This window comes from Salmo salar, chromosome ssa10 (genome assembly GCF_905237065.1).
Source record: "Salmo salar chromosome ssa10, Ssal_v3.1, whole genome shotgun sequence".
NCBI classification, from domain to species: domain Eukaryota; kingdom Metazoa; phylum Chordata; class Actinopteri; order Salmoniformes; family Salmonidae; genus Salmo; species Salmo salar.
Genome location: NC_059451.1, coordinates 83,258,092 through 83,282,096, shown reverse-complemented (window position 1 = coordinate 83,282,096; position 24,005 = coordinate 83,258,092). Strand labels below are relative to the sequence as shown.

The window sequence follows — 24,005 nt, the reverse complement described above, 5'->3', positions numbered from 1 at the left end:
GACTCCAAATCCAGACCTCCATGGATTGATAAATTGGATTTCCATTGATTATTTTTGTGTGATTTTGTTGTCAGCACATTCAACTATGTAAAGAAAAAAGTATTTAATAAGATTATTTCATTCATTCAGATCTAGGATGTGTTATTCTAGTGTTCCCTTTATTTTTTTGAGCAGTATATTTTGTCTTGCCCATTCAACCTCTGAATGGCACACATACACAATGCATGTCTCAATTGTCTCAAGGCTTAAAATTCCTTCTTTAACCTGTCTCCTTCCCTTCATCTACACTGATTGAAGTGGATTTTCACATCAATAAGGGATCATAGCTTTCACCTGGATTCACTTGGTCATGGAAAGAGTAGGTGTTCATCATCTTTTTTACACTCAGTGGATTTGTCTTGAGAAAAGCTGCTAACCTTATGTTACTGTAAAAGGGGCCATGCTTACAATCTTTAATTACCTAGAATGGCCTGACTAAGGCATAGCGAAGACACGGCAAGGCGTGAGAGGCTCCATCCCAAATGGCACGCTATTCCCTATATAGTGCATTACGTTTCACCAGAGCCCTATGGGGTAATTGGTGCCATTTGGAACACAAAGAGAGTCTGACTAATCCTCAGAATGACACATGTAAGCTGCCTCTTTTTAATAAGTTGCATCAAGATGGACTTGAGCGGAGCCAGAGATGATTCATGCTTGTTTCCGGTATCAGTGCCTCATCAGCAGCACATGTGTGGAGGACAGGATTCTGTTTTAAACATGACCTACATGACACAGGGACTCTGATAAGCTTATTTAACACATCTCACGAACATCTGTTTCTGTCTACTGTTACTTTGGTCTCCCTTTGCCCCTGTTTGTGAGTGTTTGTTTATGTGTGTGTGTGTGTGTGTGTGTGTGTGTGTGTGTGTGTGTGTGTGTGTGTGTGTGTGAAAGAGAGTTTGTTGTTGTCCAAAATATGTTGTCTATATTATTCTTTGACTATGCATTAGTGCTTGGTATCTTACCTCTTACAGTAACTTTTGTCTTGGTGTTCTACAAGGAAAATACCTTCCCTCTCATAATATCTGGGTTAGCCTGAGTACTGCATGCACCAGAGAACTGCTCTAGAGGCAATTCCAATTTTTAACATAGAATGGCTGAGGTCAACCTCTGTGCTCCCCCGTCCTCTCTTCTCACAGACAGACAGACATATGCTACCGACGTTCTCCTTACTGTATTTTAGCACAGCTGCAAAGTAAAGCAGTGTCTGCTATTGTTCCTGTATACAAAATAAAAACATTTCTCTGTCCTTCCCCCAGACAACTGCACAACAAATGCTGGGCTGTATGTGTCTTATTTGGGGTTCCTACTGAACCTTCATACAGCTCTGACCTCATTATTTTACCCCAGTTCTTCTCCTCTCCTCTCCCTCCATTCTACAACAGTGCCACACTGAGTCAGCTGACATGGGTTGCCATCTCCTGCTGTAGTGAGGACCTACAGTGCATTCGGAAAGTATTCTGACCGCTTTACTTTTTCCACATTTTGTTATGTTACAGCCTTATTCTAAAATGGATTACCGTAAATTCCGGACTATAAACCGCAACTTTTTTCCCACGCTTTGAACCCCGCGGCTTAAACAATGACGCGGCTAATATATGGATTTTTCCCGCTTTCAATTTTTTTTTCTCCAAATAAACACATTCTGTGACGTGCTCAGTTTTTTGACGGGGTTAGAAGGATTACTTAATCCTATCCCAGGTATTCCTTAAAGAGGTGGGGTTTCAGGTGTCTCCGGAAGGTGGTGATTGACTCCGCTGTCCTGGCGTCGTGAGGGAGCTTGTTGCAGACATGTGCGGCTTATTTATGTTCAAAATGTATGTTCAAAATAATAATATTTTTTCATTCAGTGGGTGTGGCTTATATTCAGGTGCGCTTAATAGTCTGGAAATTACGGTAAATAAATATTTTTCCTCCTCAATCTACACACATTAACCCATAATGACAAAGCGAAAGGTTACAGTACCAGTCATAACTTTGGACACACCTACTCATTATTTTTCTTTCTTTTTACTATTTTCTACATTGTAGAATAATAGTGAAGACATCAAATCTATGAAATAACACATATGGAATCATGTAGTAAGCGTTAAACAAAATCAAAATATATTTGAGATTCTTCAAAGCAGCCACCCTTTGCCTTGATGACAGCTTTGCACACTCTTGGCATTCTCTCAACCAGCTTCACCTGGAATGCTTTTCTGACAGTCTTGAAGGAGTTCCCATATATGCTGAGCACTTGTTGGTTGCTTTTCCTTCACTCTGCGGTCCAACTTATCCCAAACCATCTCAATTGGTTGAGGTCGGGTGATTGTGGAGGCCAGGTCATCTGATGCAGCACTCCATCACTCTCCTTCTTGGTCAAATAGCCCTTACACAGCCTGGAGGTGTGTTGGGTCATTGTCCTGTTGGGTCATTGTCCTGTTGAAAAACAAATGATAGCCCCACTAAGCGCAAACCAGATGGGATGGCGTATCGCTGCAGAATGCTGTGGTAGCCATGCTGGTTAAGTGTGCCTCCAATTCTAAATAAATCCCTGACAGTGTCACCAGCAAAGCACACACTCACACCTCCTCCTTCTCCATGCTTCACGGTGGGAACCACACATACAGAGATCATCCGTTCACCTACTCTCCGTCTCACAAAGACACCGTGGTTGGAACCAAAAATCTCACATTTGGACTCATCAGACCAAAGGACAGATATCCACCGGTCTAATTTCCATTGCTCATGTTTCTTGACCCAAGCAAGTATATTTTTATTATTGGTGTCCTTTAGTAGTGGTTTCTTTGCAGCAATTCAACCATGAAGGCCTGATTCACACAGTCTCCTCTGAACAGATGTTGAGATGTGTCTGTTACTTGAACTCTGTGAAGCATTTATTTGTGCTGCAATTTCTGAGGCGGATAACTCTAATGAACTTATCCTCTGCAGCAGAGGTAACTCTGGGTCTTCCTTTCCTGTGATGGTCCTCATGAGAGCCAGTTTCATCATAGCGCTTGATGGTTTTTGTGACTGCACTTGAAAAACCGTTCAAAGTTCTTGAAATTTCCTATATTGACTGACCTTCATGTCTTAAAATAATGGTGGATTGTCGCTTCTCTTTTCTTATTTGAGCTGTTCTTTACCTTAATATGGTCCCATGTGGCTCAGTTGGTAGAGCATGGTGTTTGCAACGCCAGGGTTGTGGGTTTGATTCCCACGGGGGACCAGTACGGGGGAAAAAAATGTATGAAATGTATGCATTCACTACTGTAAGTCGCTCTGGATAAGAGCGTCTGCTAAATGACTTAAATGTTAATATGGATTTGGTATTTTACCAAATAGGGCTACCTTCTGTATACCACCCCTACCCCTACCTTGCCCCCTACCTTGACCCCTACTTTGTCACAACACAACTGATTGGCTCAAACACATTAAGAAGGAAAGAAATTCCACAAATTAACTTTTAACAAGGCACACCTGTTAATTGAAATGCATTCCAGGTGACTACCTCATGAAGCTGGTTGGGAGAATGCCATATGTCTTATTTCATAGTTTTGATGTCTTCACTATTATTCTACTGTGTAGAAAATTGTAAAAATAAAGAAAAAACATTGAATGAGGTGTGTCCAAACTTTTGACTGGAACTCTATAAAAAAATTAAAAACAGAAATACCTTATATACATACGTATTCAGACCCTTTGCTATGAGATGCAAAACTGAGCTCAGGTGCACCCTGTTTCAATTGATCATCCTTGAGATGTTTCTAAAACTTGGAGTACACCTGTGGTAAATTCAATTGATTGGACATGATTTGGAAAGGCACACACCTGTCTATATAAGGTCCCACAGTTGACAGTGTATGTCAGAGCAAAAACCAAGCCATAAAGTCGAAGGAATTGTCCGTAGAGCTCCGAGACAGGATCGTGTCGAGGTACAGATCTGGGGAAGGACACCAAAAAAATTCTGCAGAATTGAAGGTCCCCAAGAACACAGTGGCCTCCATCATTCTTAAATGGAAGAAGTTTGGAACCACCAAGACTCTTCCTAGAGCCGGCTGCCCGGCCAAACTGAGCAATTGGGGGAGAAGGGCCTTGGTCAGGGAGGTGACCAAGAACCCGATGGTCACTCTAGAGTTCCTCTGTGGAGATGGGAGAACCTTCCAGAAGGACAACCATCTCTGCAGCACTCCACCAATCAGGCCTGTATGGTAGAATGGCCAGACGGAAGCCACTCCTCGGTAAAAGACACATGACAGGCTGCTTGGAGTTTGCCAAAAGGCACCTAAAGGACTCTCAGAACATGAGAAATAAGATTCTCTGGTGTGATGAAACCAAGATTGAACTCTTTGGCCTGAATGCTAAGCGTCACGTCTGGAGGAAATCTGGCACCATCCCTACAGTGAAGCATGGTGGTGGCAGCATCATGCTGTGGGGATGCCATTTAAGAATAAGGCTGTAACGTAACAAAATGTGGAAAAAGTCAAGGGGTCTGAATACTTACCAAATGCACTGTAGATACGTACTTAGTGTGTGCCCTGTGCAGATACTTAGCTGTAGTCAGTGTTCCTTACGTAGATACTTAGCTGTAGTCAGTGTGCCTTACGTAGATACTTAGCTGTAGTCAGTGTTCCTTACGTAGATACTTAGCTGTAGTCAGTGTGCCTTACGTAGATACTTAGCTGTAGTCAGTGTTCCTTACGTAGATACTTAGCTGTAGTCAGTGTGCCTTACATAGATACTTAGCTGTAGTCAGTGTGCCTTACGTAGATACTTAGCTGTAGTCAGTGTTCCTTACGTAGATACTTAGCTGTAGTCAGTGTGCCTTACATAGATACTTAGCTGTAGTCAGTAAGCCTTACGTAGATACTTAGCTGTAGTCAGTAAGCTTTACGTAGATACTTAGCTGTAGTCAGTAAGCCTTACGTAGATACTTAGCTGTAGTCAGTAAGCCTTACGTAGATACTTAGCTGTAGTCAGTAAGCCTTACGTAGATACTTAGCTGTAGTCAGTAAGCCTTACGTAGATACTTAGCTGTAGTCAGTAAGCCTTACGTAGATACTTAGCTGTAGTCAGTGTGCCTTACGTAGATACTTAGTTGTGGCGAATGTGTCCGGAAGAGTTTGATGAGCTTAAATAGGATTTGAGTTTTAGAGAGGGACCAAATATAGCAAATGCATACCCTTGCATGTACAGTGTCTTCGGAAAGTATTTATACCCCTTGACTTATTCCACATTTTGTTGTGTTACAGCCTGAATTCAAAATTGATTAAATATATTTTTTCTCCGGACACACAACAAAATGTGAAAAAGTCAAGGGGATATGAATACTTTCTGAAGGCACTGTAAGTATGTGTACAAACACAGACACGAAAACACAAAAGTGGCAGAATTGCCCTTTAAGACTTTGGAGCTCTTGGAAGAGTTTGCTGGGTATGAATGTTGTAAGCATGGGTGTTTGAACATTTGTTGGCTGCAAAGTGTGTGTGTGTGTGTGTGTGCGTGTGCGTGGGCCAGCCTCCAGTTCAGCTTTCCTGGTCTCTTTCCGGCTGTCCGCCAACACTGTTGGCATAATGTGGAAATCGCTCCCTCCCTCTTCTCTCTCTCTCGCTTGTTTTCTCTCTCTCTTCCTCTCATAATGCCTTTCTCCCACATCCCTCCAGGAGTAGGCCAGGCCTCCATGACCCAACACATCCCTCTAGGAGTAGGCCAGGCCTCCATGACCCAACACATCCCTCTAGGAGTAGGCCAGGCCTCCATGACCCAACACATCCCTCTAGGAGTAGGCCAGGCCTCCATGGCCCAACACATCCCTCCAGGAGTAGGCCATACGTCCATGACCCAACACATCCCTCTAGGAGTAGGCCAGGCCTCCATGGCCCAACACATCCCTCCAGGAGTAGGCCAGGCCTCCATGGCCCAACATATCCCTCTAGGAGTAGGCCATGCCTCCATGGCCCAACACATCCCTCTAGGAGTAGGCCAGGCCTCCATGGCCCAACACAGGAGTAGAGAACTAAGTGAATAAACAGGCAGATCACACACAGATATTCTGTTATGAAAGCTTATGGCCTAGTTACACTTTCTATTTATCTCCCTCTGTCAACCACACACAAACACTGACAAACAGACAGGCAAGCACACACCTAAACACACACACATTATTTATCTATCTCTCTGCATTGTTAGGAAGGACCCGTATGTAAGTATTTCACTGTTAGTCTACACCTGTCGTTTACGAAGCATGTGACACATATCATTCGATTTGATTTGACATGCACACGCACATACAAACAAATGCAGACATGGTTTGAAAGAGGGACGTACTGTTTATATAGCCTTGACACCATTCAAATGTCCACATCCATGTGTGATATCCAAGAACAACCATCTATGTGGTCCAACCATTGTTTATCACTAAATAAATTCTCCCTGAAGATATTTACTTCAAAGAAACACAATGTGATATATAGCGCAATGTTACCATAGTCTTTAATTCTGATCAAATACGTAAACGCAACATGCAACAATTCAAAGATTTTACTGAGTTACAGTTCATGTAAGGAAATCAGTCAATTTAAATGAATTCATTAGGCCCTAATCTATGGATTTCACATGACTGGGAATACAGATATGCCTCTGTTGGTCACAGATACCTTAAAAAAAGGTAGGGGCGTGGATCAGAAAACCAGTCAGTATCTGGTGTGACCACCATTTGCCTCCTGCAGCGCGACACATCTCCTTCGCATAGAGTTGATCAAGCTGTTCATTGTGGCCTGTGGAATGTTGTCCCACTCCTCTTCAATGGCTTTGTGAAGTTGCTGAATATTGGCGGGAATTGGAACACGTTGTCGTACATGTCGATTCAGAGTATCACAAACATGCTCAATGGGTGACATGTCTGGTGAGTATGCAGAACTGGGACATTTTCAGCTTCTAAGAATTGTGTACACATCTTTTGATGGCGGCGAATGAATGGAACGACAATGGGCCTCAGGATCTCATCACGGTAACTCTGCATTCAAATTGCCATCGATAAAATGCAATTGTGTTCATTGTCCGTAACTTATGCATGCCCATACCATAACCCCACCGCCACCATGGGGCACTCTGTTCACAGTGTTGACATACATATCGTCTGAGGTTGTGAGGCCGTTTGGACATACTGCCAAATTCTCTAAAACAACGTTGGCTTATGGTTGAGAAATTAACATTTAATTCTCTAGCAACAGGTCTGGAGAACATTCCTGCAGTCATCTTGCCTTTTGCATGCTCCATCAAAACAAGGTGCACCTGTGTAATGATCATGCTGTTTATTCAGCTTCTGGATATACCACAGCTGTCAGGTGGATGGATTATCTTGGCAAAGGAGAAATGCTCACTAACAGGGATGTAAACAAATTTGTGCACAAAATTTGAGAGAAATAAGCTTTTTGTGCACTTGGAACATTTTTGGGATCTTTTATTTAAGCTCATGCAACATGGGAGCAACACTTTACATGTTGTGTTTATATTTTTGTTCCGTGTATTTCGTCAGTCTAATCAGAAAGTGAAAGCCAGTTTTCATCCAGTAGGGGATACATCCACAAACTAAGCCCTAGTAAATGCTATTTGGAGATACTATAAGCTCTCCATCCATCCAGCTTAACCCAAAGCTGACCCTCTACCAGCCTCCTGAGAATGCTGTGTGTATGCTGTGTGTATGTGAGAATGCTGTTAATTGACTACAGCTCAGCATTTAACACGCACCATAGTCCTCTCCAAGCTCGTCACCAATCTCAGGATCCTGGGACTGAACACCTCCCACTGCAGCTGGGTAGGCAACAACACATCCGCCACGCTGACCCTCGACACGGGGCCCCCCAGGGGTGTGTACTTAGTCCTGTCCTGTACTCCCTGGTCACCCACGACCGCATGGCCATGCACGGCTCCAACTCCATCATCACGTTTGATGACGACACAACGGTAGTAGGCCTGGTGTGGTGCCAGGACTACATCTCCACCTCAACGTCAGCAAGACCAAGGAACTGATCGTGGACAACACGGGGGGGGGGGGGGGGGAGCCCCATTGAGAGCATCTTGACTGGCTACATCACTGCCTGGTATGGCAACTGCAACGCCCTGGTACGCAAGGCCCTACAGAGGGGGGTGCGGACGGCTCAGCACATCACTGGGGGCAAGCTTCCAGCCATTCAGGACATACACACCAGGCTGTGTCTGAGGAAGGCCAGAAAAAAAGACTCCAGCCACCCCTGCCATAGACTGTTCTCTCTGCTTCCGTCCGGCAGGCGGTACCAGAGTATCAGGTCTCGGACCAACAGGCTCTGAGACAGCTTCTAACCCCAAGCAATGGGACTTTTAAACAGATAGACGATAGCTACCCACTCACACACACCTGCACTGACACTGTTGCAGACTCACATACTCACACTAACACCCACACACATACACTCACACACACACATTCAGCACCACACACCCACCCACCCACTGCTTATCCTCCTGCCATATTGTTCACTATAATTATTATTTCTCCAGCTACTAGTCACTTTCTCCTAATCCCTGCCTACATGTACATACAGGTAACTTCCCAATTAAAGAAAACTATGTAAAGTGTCTTAGGGTGTTGGGCCACCACGAGACAGAACAGTGTGTCTGGAACTCTATCGGAGGGATGCAAAACCATTCTTCCACGAGAAATTCCATCATTTTGTGTTTTGTTGATGGCGGGGGAAAGCGCTGTTTCAGGCGCCATTTCAGAATCTCGCATAAGTGTTCAATTGGGTTGAGATCTGGTGACTGAGACGGCCATGGCATATGGTTTAAATAATTGTCATCCTCATCAAACCACTCAGTGTCCACTCGAGCCTGTAATTGGTGGCATTGTCATGGTAGCAGAATAATGACCAAAATAATGGCCTTCCCAGCATTTTCATACATGATCCTAAGCATGATGCTTAATTAACTCAGGAACCACACCTGTGTGGAAGCATCTCATTTCAATAAACTTTTTATCCCTCATTTACTCAAGTATTTTCATTATTTTGGCAGTTACCTGTATCTACCTCAGCTACTCCAGTATCCCTGCACATTGTAAATGTGGTTCTTCCTCTCTTATTTCCTATTTCTTTTTGTGTTGCTATACTATCTTGATATTGAGTACTGCACTGTTGGGAAGGGCTTGTAAGTTAAACATTTCACTGTACTTGTGCATGTGACAAATAAAACTTGAAACTTAAACACAGACTACTGTAGTAAGGCCTACACATGGACCTGCTGCTAGTAAGATCTACTAGTGAGGCCTCATTTACACCTTCCACTTAAGTCCGCCCCTTTCCACACAGTTGTCCAAATCCTCATCAGGGCAACTCCCTTGAAAAGTGTTCTGTGGACGCAGAGATTTAGGGACTGGACGTACGAATTGGATCATTTAATTTGAGTTGACCTAGAGGACAGCGTGGAAGTGGAAGGTGTAAATTAGGCTTAAGGCCTATACATGGACCTGCTGCAGGGTCTTACCTGGACATGGCGATCTCAGCCTTCTGATTGGCGATGTCCGCAGCCTTTTCGGCCGCATCCACAGCCCGGTCCACCTTCTCTCTGATCTTACTGGCTCGGAGGGGGATCAGGTTCTTCCTTTTGCCGCTCACCAGGACGTTCTGCTTGTACTTGCCCTCCTCCTTGGTCCCGTCAGGGAAGGTGGTGCAGCCGTACCCGTGCCGCTTGTTTCCCACCCACTCACCCTCATAGTGCAGGCCGTCCGAGCGCCGGCTCACCCCACATCCCGTGCGCTTGTCGTTCTTCCACTCGCCGCAGTAGGTCTCTGTTGCCGTGGCGTCCACGTCGTCCTCGACAACGGCCAGCTCGGCTTCGCCCTCTCCCAGGCTGATGGTGGAGTTGATGTCAGAGTTGACCGAGCTGACTGTGCTCATGCCTGCCTCGCTGCGGAACGAGCTCTGCTTGGAGCGCTGGCTGGCCAGGGAGCTCTTGGACTCGGACTTCCTCAGTTTAAGTCCGCTGAGGATGGAGCGACCTCGGAACAGACCCTTTTTCTTGCCCTTCAGCAGCTCTGCCTCGCTGTGTGCAGTGAGCACGAAGCCCCCCCGCGACACTGCCGGACTGCCGGTGGAGCCTGTCCCACCCACACTCCCCACGCCGGCCCGGTCCGCGAGCAGAGCCGTCCCGTTACTGTGCTCCGAGCGCAAGGAGTTTATGGAGGTACGCAGCGGAGAGCGGATGACGGCTGCCATGCCGTATGGCACACTCTGCCGCATGCCGTATCCATGCCGCATCCCCCCCACCCACTGGCCTTGGTACGTACCTGCAGAAAGACACAGAGACAAATGTTACAATGCATGCCACTATGATATAACAGCATATCAATAAATAATTGATTTTCATATATTTCAAGGACAACCACAACACTAGTGAGGGCGATATTGGCCTAAGGTGTCTGGGGGTCATGAACATACTGCACAAAGGACCTGCGAGATATGATGTTTGTTCACCCTCACAGTGAGAACTTGTTGTATCACATTGTTAACATTGAGACACCAGACCACCAGTAACAGGTCAGCTGTAGGGCTGAACTCCTGGGCAGAGAGCAATGATATTATCCCCTTAGACTCATACCCACTCTTTAGGTTCTTCAAAAGGGAATGGTATCATTGCTAGCAGACAACAAAATACACTACATGACAACCGTCCACTCACTTAATGCGTTATAGAACAATACCAAAAGCTCCCTCTATGTCTGCTCTCCCTTTCATTCCCTGTTTATAGAACAAACCAATCAATCCTTTTCTTCTCCAATCTTTTTAGCACCCAAGTCAAAGCTCTTCCTTCACTTTCTCTGAACACTGCACATACAGTGAGCTCCAAAAGTATTGGGACAGTGACAATTTCTGTTGTTGTTTTGGCTCTGTACACTCTATATTTTGAAATGCTGACTGTCAGCTTAAATTTGAGGGTATTTTCATCCATATCGGGTGAACTGTTTAGAAATTATAGTACTTTTTGTACATAGTCCCACTCGTTTTAGGGGACCAAAAGTATTGGGACAAATTCACTTACTGTTCACTTTCATTAATGCAACACCATTAAATGTTTTTCCCCACACGTTCCTGAAAGTCATATTTGGGGAAAAATGTGATGACATGCTTTTAATGTGCTTCAGCCATTGAGCGAGCGAGAGAGAGAGAGAGAGAGAGAGAGAGAGAGAGAGAGAGAGAGTGAGGACTCGTTTCATATCTCAACAAAGAGTCTACCATGTGTAAATCCCTCTGTCGAGACTCAGCTGATGGAACTACAGTAATACTCGCTGCCCAGCATTGTCTGCATCTTACCTGAGACAATGAGTGCTTCAACTAAGGATTAAAACATCCTGTATTTTTTATTTAACTAGGTAAGTCAGATAAGAACAAATTATTATTTACAATGACAGCCTACCGGGGACCAGTGGGTTAACTGCCTTGTTCAGGGGGAGAACGACACATTTTTACCTTTCGGTTACTGGCCCAATACTCTAACCAAAACTACCATATTAACAACAACCAAACGTACCACCAGTACCACCACTACTACTACCAGTAACACCACTACTACTACCAGTACTACTACTACTACCAGTACCACCACTACTACTACAACCAGTACTACTACAACTACCAGTACCAACACCACTACGACTACCAGTACCACTACTACTACCAGTACCAACACCACTACAACTCCCTGTACCACCACTACTACTACCAGTACTACTACCAGTACCACTACTACTACCAGTACCACTACTACTACCAGTACCACCACTAATACTACTACAAGTACCAACACTACCACTACTACCAGTACCACTACTACTACCAGTACCAACACCACTACTACTACCAGTACTACTACTACTACCAGTACCACCACTAATACTACTACCAGTACCACTACTACTAGTACCACCACCACTACTACTACCAGTACCACCACTACTACTCCTACCAGTACCAACACCACTACTACTCCCAGTACCAACACCCCTACTACAACTACCAGTACCAACACTACTACTACTAACAGTACCACCACTACTACCAGTACCAACACTACTACTACTAACAGAACCACCACTACTACTACTACCAGTACCAACACTACTACTACTACCAGTACCAACACCACTACTACCAGTACCAACACTACTACCAGTAACACCACTACTACTAATACCAGTACCACCACTACTACTACTACTACTACCAACACTACTACCAGTACCACCACTACTACCAGTACCAACACTATCACTACCACCTGTACCAACACTACTACTACTACTACCAGTACCACCATTACTACCAGTACCAACACTACTACAACTACAAGTACCTACACCGCTACTACTACCAGTACAACCACTACTACCAGCACCAACACTACTACTACTACCAGAACCACCACTACTACCAGTACCAACACTACTACCAGTACCAACACCAATATTACAACAAGTGCCAACACCGCTACTACTACCACTACCAACACTACTACCAGTACCAACACTACTACTACTACTACTACTACCAGTACAACTACTACTACCAGTACCACCACTACTACTACTACCAGTACCACCACTACTACCAGTACCAACACTACTACTACTACTACCAGTACCAACACTACTACTACTACCAGTGCCACCACCACTACTACTACCAGTACCAACACCACTACTACTACCAGTACAACCACTACTACCAGTGCAAACACTACTACTACTACTACTACCAGTACCACCACTACTATCAGTTCCAACACTACTACCACTACTACCAGTACCAACACCACTACAACTACCAGTACCAACACCACTACTACTACCACTACCAGTACCACTACTACTACCAGTACCACCACTACTACTACTACCAATTCCAGTACCACCACCACTACTACTACTACTTCCAGTACCACCACTACTCCTACTACCAGTACCAACACTACTACTACTACAACCAGTACCAACACTACTACTACGTCCAGTACCACCACCACTACTACTACCAGTACCAACACCACTACTACTACCAGTACCACCACCACTACTACTACCAGTACCAACACCACTGCTACTACCAGTACAACCACTACTACCAGTGCCAACACTACTACTACAACTACCAGTACCACCACTACTACCAGTACCAACACTACTACTACCAGTAACAACACCACTACTACTACCAGTACCACCACCACTACTACTACCAGTACCACCACCACTACTACTACCAGTACCAACACCACTACTACTACCAGTACAACCACTACTACCAGTGCCAACACTACTACTACTACTACCAGCACCACCACTACTACCAGTACCAACACTACTACTACTACTACCAGTACCAACACCACTACTACTACCAGTACCAACACTACTACCACTACTACCAGATCCACCACTACTAATACTACTACCAGTACCACCACTACTACCAGTACCAACACTACTACTACTACTACTACCAGTACAAACACTATTACTACTACTACCAGTACCACCACCACTACTACTACCAGTACCACCACCACTACTACTACCAGTACCACCACTACTACTACTACTAACACCAGTACAAACACTACTACTACTCCTACCAGTACCACCACTACTTCCAGTACCACCACTACTACGAGTACCACCACTACTACTACCAGTATCAACACCACTACTACTACCACCAGTACCACCACTACTACTACTAGTACCACCACTACTACCAGTATCAACACTACTACTACCAGTACAACCACTACTACCAGTACCACCATTACTAGTACTACCAGTACCACCACTACTACTACAAACAGTACCACCACTACTACTAGTACTACCAGTACCAACACCACTGCTACTACTACCAGTACCACCACTACGACCAGTACCACCACTACTACTACTACCAGTACCAACACTACCAACAGTACCACCACTACTACCAGTACCACCACTACTACTACCAGTACCACCACTATTACCAGTACCACCACTACTACTACTACCAGTACCAACACCACTACTATTACCAGTACCAACACTACTACTACCAGTACAACCACTACTACCAGTACCACCATTACTAGTACTACCAGTACCACCACTACTACTACAAACAGTACCACCACTACTACTAGTACTAACAGTACCAACACCACTGCTACTACTACCAGTACCACCACTACGACCAGTACCACCACTACTACTACTACCAGTACCAACACTACCAACAGTACCACCACTACTACCAGTACCACCACTACTACTACCAGTACCACCACTATTACCAGTACCACCACTACTACTACTACCAGTACCAACACCACTACTATTACCAGTACCAACACTACTACTACCAGTACAACCACTACTACCAGTACCACCATTACTAGTACTACCAGTACCACCACTACTACTACAAACAGTACCACCACTACTACTAGTACTACCAGTACCAACACCACTGCTACTACTACCAGTACCACCACTACGACCAGTACTACCAGTACCAACACTACCAACAGTACCACCACTACTACCAGTACCACCACTACTACTACTACCAGTACCACCACTATTACCAGTACCACCACTACTACTACTACCAGTACCAACACCACTACTATTACCAGTACCACCACTACTACAAGTACCACCACTACTACTACTACTACCAGTACCAACACAACTACTACTACCAGTACCACCACTACGACCAGTACCACCACTACTACTACTACCAGTACCAACACTACCAACAGTACCACCACTACTACCAGTACCACCACTACTACTACCAGTACCACCACTATTACCAGTACCACTACTACTACTCCTACCAGTACCACCACTACTACCAGTACCACCACTACTACGAGTACCACCACTACTACTACCAGTATCAACACCACTACTACTACCACCAGTACCACCACTACTACTACTAGTACCACCACTACTACCAGTACCAACACTACTACTACCAGTACAACCACTACTACCAGTACCACCATTACTAGTACTACCAGTACCACCACTACTACTACAAACAGTACCACCACTACTACTAGTACTACCAGTACCAACACCACTGCTACTACTACCAGTACCACCACTACGACCAGTACCACCACTACTACTACTACCAGTACCAACACTACCAACAGTACCACCACTACTACCAGTACCACCACTACTACTACTACCAGTACCACCACTATTACCAGTACCACCACTACTACTACTACCAGTACCAACACCACTACTATTACCAGTACCAACACTACTACTACCAGTACAACCACTACTACCAGTACCACCATTACTAGTACTACCAGTACCACCACTACTACTACAAACAGTACCACCACTACTACTAGTACTACCAGTACCAACACCACTGCTACTACTACCAGTACCACCACTACGACCAGTACCACCACTACTACTACTACCAGTACCAACACTACCAACAGTACCACCACTACTACCAGTACCACCACTACTACTACTACCAGTACCACCACTATTACCAGTACCACCACTACTACTACTACCAGTACCAACACCACTACTATTACCAGTACCACCACTACTACAAGTACCACCACTACTACTACTACTACCAGTACCAACACAACTACTACTACCAGTACCACCACCACTACTACTACCAGTACCACCACTACTACTACCAGTACCACCACCACTACTACTACCAGTACCAACACCACTACTACTACCAATACCACCACTACTACCAGTACCACCACTACTACTACTACTACTACCAGTACCAACACTACTACACCTACCAGTACCACCACTACTACTACTACCGGTACCAACACCACTACTACTACCAGTACCACCACTACTACCAGTACCACCACTACTACTACTACCAGTACCACTACTACTACCAGTACCAACACTACTACCAGCACCACCACTACTACCAGTACCACCACTACTACTACTAACTGTACCACCACTACTACTACTACTACCAGTACCAACACTACAAGTACCACCACTACTACTACTACCACCAGTACCAACACAACTACTAATACCAGTACCACCACTAATACCAGTACCACCACCACCACTACTACTACTAGTACCAACTCCACTACCAGTACCAACACCACTACTACTACCAATACCACCACTACTACCAGTACCACCACTACTACTACTACTACCAGTACCAACACTACTACTACTACCAGTACCACCACTACTACTACCACTACCGGTACCAACACCACTACTACTACGAGTACCACCACTACTACCAGTACCAACACTACTACTACTACCAGTACCACCACTGCTACTACCACTACCGGTACCAACACCACTACTACTACCAGTACCACCACTACTACCAGTACCACCACTACTACTAATACTACCAACACAACTACTACTACCAGTACCACCACTAATACCACTACTACCAGTACAAACACTAACTACTACTACTACCAGTACCACCACCACTACTACTACCAGTACCACCACCACTACTACCACCAGTACCACCACTACTACTACTACTAACACCAGTACAAACACTACTACTACTCCTACCAGTACCACCACTACTACCAGTAGCACCACTACTACGAGTACCACCACCACTACTACTACCAGTATCAACACCACTACTACTACCAGTACCACCACTACTACTACTAGTACCACCACTACTACCAGTACCAACACTACTACTACCAGTACAACCACTACTACCAGTAGCACCATTACTAGTACTACCAGTACCACCACTACTACTACAAACAGTACCACCACTACTACTAGTACTACCAGTACCAACACCACTGCTACTACTACCAGTACCACCACTACGACCAGTACCACCACTACTACTACTACCAGTACCAACACTACCAACAGTACCACCACTACTACCAGTACCACCACTACTACTACTACCAGTACCACCACTATTACCTGTACCACCACTACTACTACTACCAGTACCAACACTACTACAAGTACCACCACTACTACTACTACTACCAGTACCAACACAACTACTACTACCAGTACCACCACCACTACTACTACCAGTACCACCACTACTACTACCAGTACCACCACCACTACTACTACCAGTACCAACACCACTACTACTACCAATACCACCACTACTACCAGTACCACCACTACTACTACTACTACCAGTACCAACACTACTACTACTACCGGTACGAACACCACTACTACTACCAGTACCACCACTACTACCAGTACCACCACCACTACTACTACCGGTACGAACACCACTACTACTACCAGTACCACCACTACTACCAGTACCACCACCACTACTACTACCAGTACCACCACTACTACTACTACCAGTACCACTACTACTACCAGTAACACCACTACTAATACTACCAGTACCACCACTACTACCAGTACCAACACTACTGCTACTACTACCAGTACCACCACTACTACAACTACCAGTACCACCACCACTACTACTACCAGTACCACCACCACTACTATGACTAGTACCAACACCACTACTACTACCAGTACAACCACTACTACCAGTGCCAACACTACTACTACTACTACTACCAGTACCAACACCACTACTACTACCAGTACCAACACTACTACTACTACTACCAGTACCACCACTACTACTACTACCAGTACCACCACTACTACTACTACTACCAGTACCAACACTACTACTACTACCAGTACCACCACCACTACTACTACCAGTACCACCACCACTACTACTAACAGTACCACCACTAGTACTACTACTACCAGTACCACCACTACTACCAGTACCAACACTACTACTACCAGTACCACCACTACTACCAGTACCAACACTACCACTACCACCAGTACCAACACTACTACTACTACTACCAGTACCACCACTACTACCAGAACCAACACTACTACTACTACCAGTACCAACACCACTACTACTACCAGTACCATCACCACTACTACTAACAGTACCACTACTGCTACTACTACTACTACCAGTACCACCACTACTACCAGTACCAACACTACTACTACCAGTACCAACTACTACTACCAGTACCACATTACTAGTACTACCAGTACAACCACTACGACTACTAACAGTACCACCACTACTACTAGTACTACCAGTACCAACACTACTACTACTACTACTACCACCACTACCACCACTACTACCAGAACCAACACTACTACTACTACCAGTACCAACACCACTTCTACTACCAGTACCACTACTACTACTACTACTACTACCAGTACCACCACTACTACCAGTACCAACACTACTACTACCAGTACCACCACTACTACCAGTACCACAATTACTAGTACTACCAGTACCACCACTACGACTACTAACAGTACCACCACTACTACCAGTACCAACACTACTACCAGCAGCACCACTACTACCAGTACCACCAGTACTACTACTACCAGTACCACCACTACTACCAGTACCACCACTACTACTACTACCAGTACCAACACTACTACCAGCAGCACCAGTACTACCAGTACCACCACTACTACTACTACCAGTACCACCACTACTACTACTACTACGTACCACCACTACTACCAGTACCACTACTACTACCAGTACCAACACTACTACTACTACCAGTACCACCACCACCACTACTACTACCAGTACCAACACCACTACTACTACCAGTACCACCACAACTACCAGTACCACCACAACTACCAGTACCACCACTACTACTACTACTACCAGTACCAACACTACTACTTCTACCAGTACCACCACTACTACCAGTACTACCACTACCAGTACCACCACTACTACTACTACCAGTACCACCACTACTACCAGTACCACCACTACTACTACTTCTACCAGTACCAACACTACTACTAATACCAGTACCACCACTACTACTACTACCAGTACCACCACTACTCCTACTACCAGTACCACTACTACTACCAGTACCAACACTACTACTACTACCAGTACCACCACCACCACTACTACTACCAGTACCAACACCACTACTACTACCAGTACCACCACAACTACCAGTACCACCACAACTACCAGTACCACCACTACTACTACTACTACCAGTACCAACACTACTACTTCTACCAGTACCACCACTACTACCAGTACTACCACTACCAGTACCACCACTACTACTACTACCAGTACCACCACTACTACCAGTACCACCATTACTACCAGTACCACGACTACTACTACTTCTACCAGTACCAACACTACTACTAATACCAGTACCACCACTACTACTACTACCAGTACCACCACTACTCCTACTACCAGTACCACTACTACTACCAGTACCACTACTACTACCAGTAACACCACTACTACTACTACCAGTACCACCACTACTACTACTACTACCAGTACCAACACTACTACTACTACCAGTACCACCACTACTACTACTACCAGTACTACTACTACCAGTACCACCACTACTACTACTACCACCAGTACCACCACTACTACTACTACCAGTACCAGCACTACTACTACTACCAGTACTACCACTACCAGTACCACCACCACTACTACTACTACTACCAGTACCAACACCACTACTACTACCAGTACCACTACTACTACCAGTACCACCACTACTACTACCAGTACCACAACTACTACTACTACCAGTACCACCACTACTACTACCAGTACCACCACCACTACTAATACCAGTACCACCACTACTATTACTACCAGTACCAACACCACTACTATTAACAGTACCACCACTACTACTACTACTACCAGTACCAACACTACTACTATTACCAGTACTACCACTACCAGTACCATCACTACTACTACTACCAGTACAACCACTACTACCAGTACCAACACCACAACTACTACCAGTACCACCACTACTACTACTACCACCAGTACCACCACTGCTACTACTACCAGTACCACCACTACTACTATTACCAGTACCAACACTACCACTACTACCAGTACCACCACTACTACCAGTACCACCAGTACCACCACTACTACTACTACCAGTACCACCACTACTACTACTACCAGTACCACCACTACTACTACTACTACCAGTAACACCACTACTACTACTACTACTACTACTACTACCAGTACCACCACTACTACTATTACCAGTACCACCACTACTACCAGTACCACCAATACTACTACTACCAGTACCACCACCACTACTACTATTACCAGTACCACTACTACTACTACCACTAACACCAATACTACTATTACCAGTACCACCACTACTACCAGTACCACCACTACTACTACTACCAGTACCACCACTACTACTATTACCAGTACCACCACTACTACTACTACTACTACCAGTACCACCACTACTACTACTACTACCAGTACCACCACCACTACTACTACTACTACTACTACTACCAGTACCACCACTACTACTACTACCAGTACCACCACTACTACTACTACCAGTACCACCACTACTACTACTACTACCAGTACCACCACCACTACTACTACTACCAGTACCACCACTACTACTACTACTACTACCAGTACCACCACTACTACTACTACCAGTACCACCACTACTACTACTACCAGTACCACCACCACTACTACTACCAGTACCACCACTACTACTACTACCAGTACCAACACTACTATACTAAAGATAGAGTAATAATACTACATCCCAGACTGTATGCTAGTCATCAATATACACTGAGTGGACAAAACATTAAGAACCCATCCCAGACTGTATGCTAGTCATCAACATACACTGAGTGCACAAAACATTAAGAACACCATCCCAGACTGTATGCTAGTCATCAACATACACTGAGTGTACAAAACATTAACAACACCATCCCAGACTGTATGCTAGTTATCAACATACACTGAGTGCACAAAACATTAACAACACCATCCCAGACTGTATGCTAGTTATCAATATACACTGAGTGCACAAAACATTAACAACACCATCCCAGACTGTATGCTAGTTATCAACATACACTGAGTGCACAAAACATTAACAACACCATCCCAGACTGTATGCTAGTTATCAACATACACTGAGTGCACAAAACATTAACAACACCATCCCAGACTGTATGCTAGTTATCAACATACACTGAGTGTACAAAACATTAACAACACCATCCCAGACTGTATGCTAGTCATCAATATACACTGAGTGCACAAAACATTAACAACACCATCCCAGACTGTATGCTAGTTATCAACATACACTGAGTGCACAAAACATTAACAACACCATCCCAGACTGTATGCTAGTTATCAACATACACTGAGTGCACAAAACATTAACAACACCATCCCAGACTGTATGCTAGTTATCAACATACACTGAGTGCACAAAACATTAACAACACCATCCCAGACTGTATGCTAGTCATCAATATACACTGAGTGTACAAAACATTAAGAACATGTTTTGTCATCGAACAGCCTCAATTCGTTGGGATGGGCTCTACAAGGTGTAGAAAGCGTTCCACAGGGATGCTGGCCCATGTTGACTCAAATTGGCTGGGTGACCTTTGAGTGGTGGACCATTCTTGTTACACACAGGAAATGTGAAAAACCCAGCACCGTTACAGTTCTTGACACAAACTGGTGTGCCTGGCACCTACTACCGTACCCTGTTCAAAGGCACTTCAATATTTTGTCTTGCCCATTCACCCTCTGAATGGCAAACACACAATCCATGTCTCAATTGTTTCAAGGCTTAAAAAACCTTTAACCTGTATCCTCCCCTTCATCTACACTGATTGAAGTGGATTTAACAAGTGTCATCAATAAGGGATCATAGCTTTTACCTGGATTCTCCTGGTTAGTCTATGACATGGAAAGGGCAGTCCTTAATCTTTTGTACACTCAGTATATGTATGAGTGAAACTGTGGAGAGGTACTAAGTAAGTGAAGAGCACTCATAACATCTATCACCATGTCCATCCCGTTTCCTGTCAGCACCGTTATTTATGGGACATTTTACCAACAAAATAATGGAATGTTATTTTCCCTGAGACGTCCAGTATGGCAGCTGTTTATCATCTTGTCTGCCAACCCTTCTGGTAGATCACGTCTCAGAATAGTCCTATAAACAGTGCATTCGGAAAGTATTCAGACCCTCGAAAATTGATTAAATTGTTTCTTTTTACACAAAATTATTCCATACACAATACCCCATAATGACAAATCTAAAAACAGGTTTTTTACATTTTTGAAAATGTACAAAAAATACTACAACTGAAATATCACATTTACATAAGTATTCAGACCCTTTACTCAGTACTTTGTTGAAGCACCTTTGGCAGCGATTACAGCCTTGAGTCTTCTTGGGTATGACGCTACAAGCTCGGCACACATGTATTTGGGGAGCTTCTCCCATTCTTCTCTGCAGATCCTCTCAAGCTCTGCCAGGTTGGATGGGGAGTGTCAGTGCACAGCTATTTTCTTTTGGTTTTTGCTGTCATGCACTGTCAACTGTGGGACCTTATATAGACAGGTGTGTGCCTTTCCAAATCATGTCCAATCAATTGAATTTACCACAGGTGAACTCCAATCAAGTTGTAGAAACATCTCAAGGATGATCAATGGAAACAGGATACACCTGAGCTCAGTTTCGAGTCTCATAATGAAGGGTCTCAATACTTATGTAAATAAGGTATTTTTGTTTTTTATTTGCAAAAATTTCTAAAAACCTGTTTTTGCTTTGTCATTATGGGATATTGTGTATAGATTGATGAGGAAAGACATGTATTTAATCCATTTTAGAATAAGGCTGTAACGTAACAAAATGTGGAAAAACTCAAGGGGTCTGAATACTTTACAAATGCACTGTAGCGGTAGTAAACTGATCCTGACTGGCTAGGGTCAAAGGTTAGGTTCCAAAACAATAATGCTTCACTCTGAGATTGACCCTCTCTCTGGATTCCGTAAATCAGTTCAGTGCTATACTATTATGTGAGGTTATGTGACAGATTTTCAGCCTGATGCGATACATGACATGATGTTTTGAGAGTTTTGAATCATTACAGGCCTTTCTTTAGAGATAGTAGCATGATTTCATAATGTGAACTACAATCTGAGTCTATTTTGTCTGTGAATAGGTGCAATCCAGCACTTTTCCTCTGTACACTGCCTTAGTAGCTGGTATTTTAGATGTAGCAGGATTTCTCCTCTATTTCCCATTACAGCTTAGGTCCAACTGTGTGGTGCTGAAATCTAGGACAATTCATTGCCTATCTCTCTATCTGTCCCTCTCTCTGTTTATCTCTCTCTCTCTATCTGTATCTTCCTCTCTTACACGCACACATACACACTACACACACATACACACACACTGCCGGATTGACGGAGCTATGGGATCCATCTATGTACAGTAACAGCCTATCTAATCTATATTCTGTCCTTTCCGTGCTGCCAATGACTGAGCAAACCCTCTGATGTAACAGCTCCTCTTGCTCTGTGATTCAACGTGCCAAGCATTCTATAATATGCTGCTTATGTGTGGAATCAGCACATATAGGCCCCTATAAGGATTCCAACCAATCTCAGTATCTCTGTTTGTATCACTCCTTTTCCAAACCCCCTAACCCCAAGCACGCGCACACACACACACACACACACACACACACACACACACACACACACACACACACACACACACACACACACACACACACACACACACACACACACACACACACACACACACACACACACACACATGCACACACACTCCCCTGTCCTCTTTGCCTTTATTGATCTCTGTGGGCTGGCATGTCAGTGAAATGCATAGGGTTGGATGGCTCAATAAGGCAA

General features: G+C 44.4%; 1 protein-coding gene across 3 annotated transcripts in view; it reads right to left on the bottom strand.

The window, feature by feature from the left end:
- The window catches only part of jph3b (junctophilin 3b), a 58,317-nt gene that overhangs the window by 22,937 nt on the left and 11,375 nt on the right, over positions 1–24,005 (bottom strand). For all 3 annotated transcript variants that reach the window (XM_045688139.1, XM_014124406.2, XM_014124408.2), the window contains exon 2: positions 9,544–10,345. In XM_045688139.1, the coding sequence (XP_045544095.1) occupies positions 9,544–10,345 (802 nt within the window). The remainder of the gene's footprint in view (positions 1–9,543; positions 10,346–24,005) is intronic.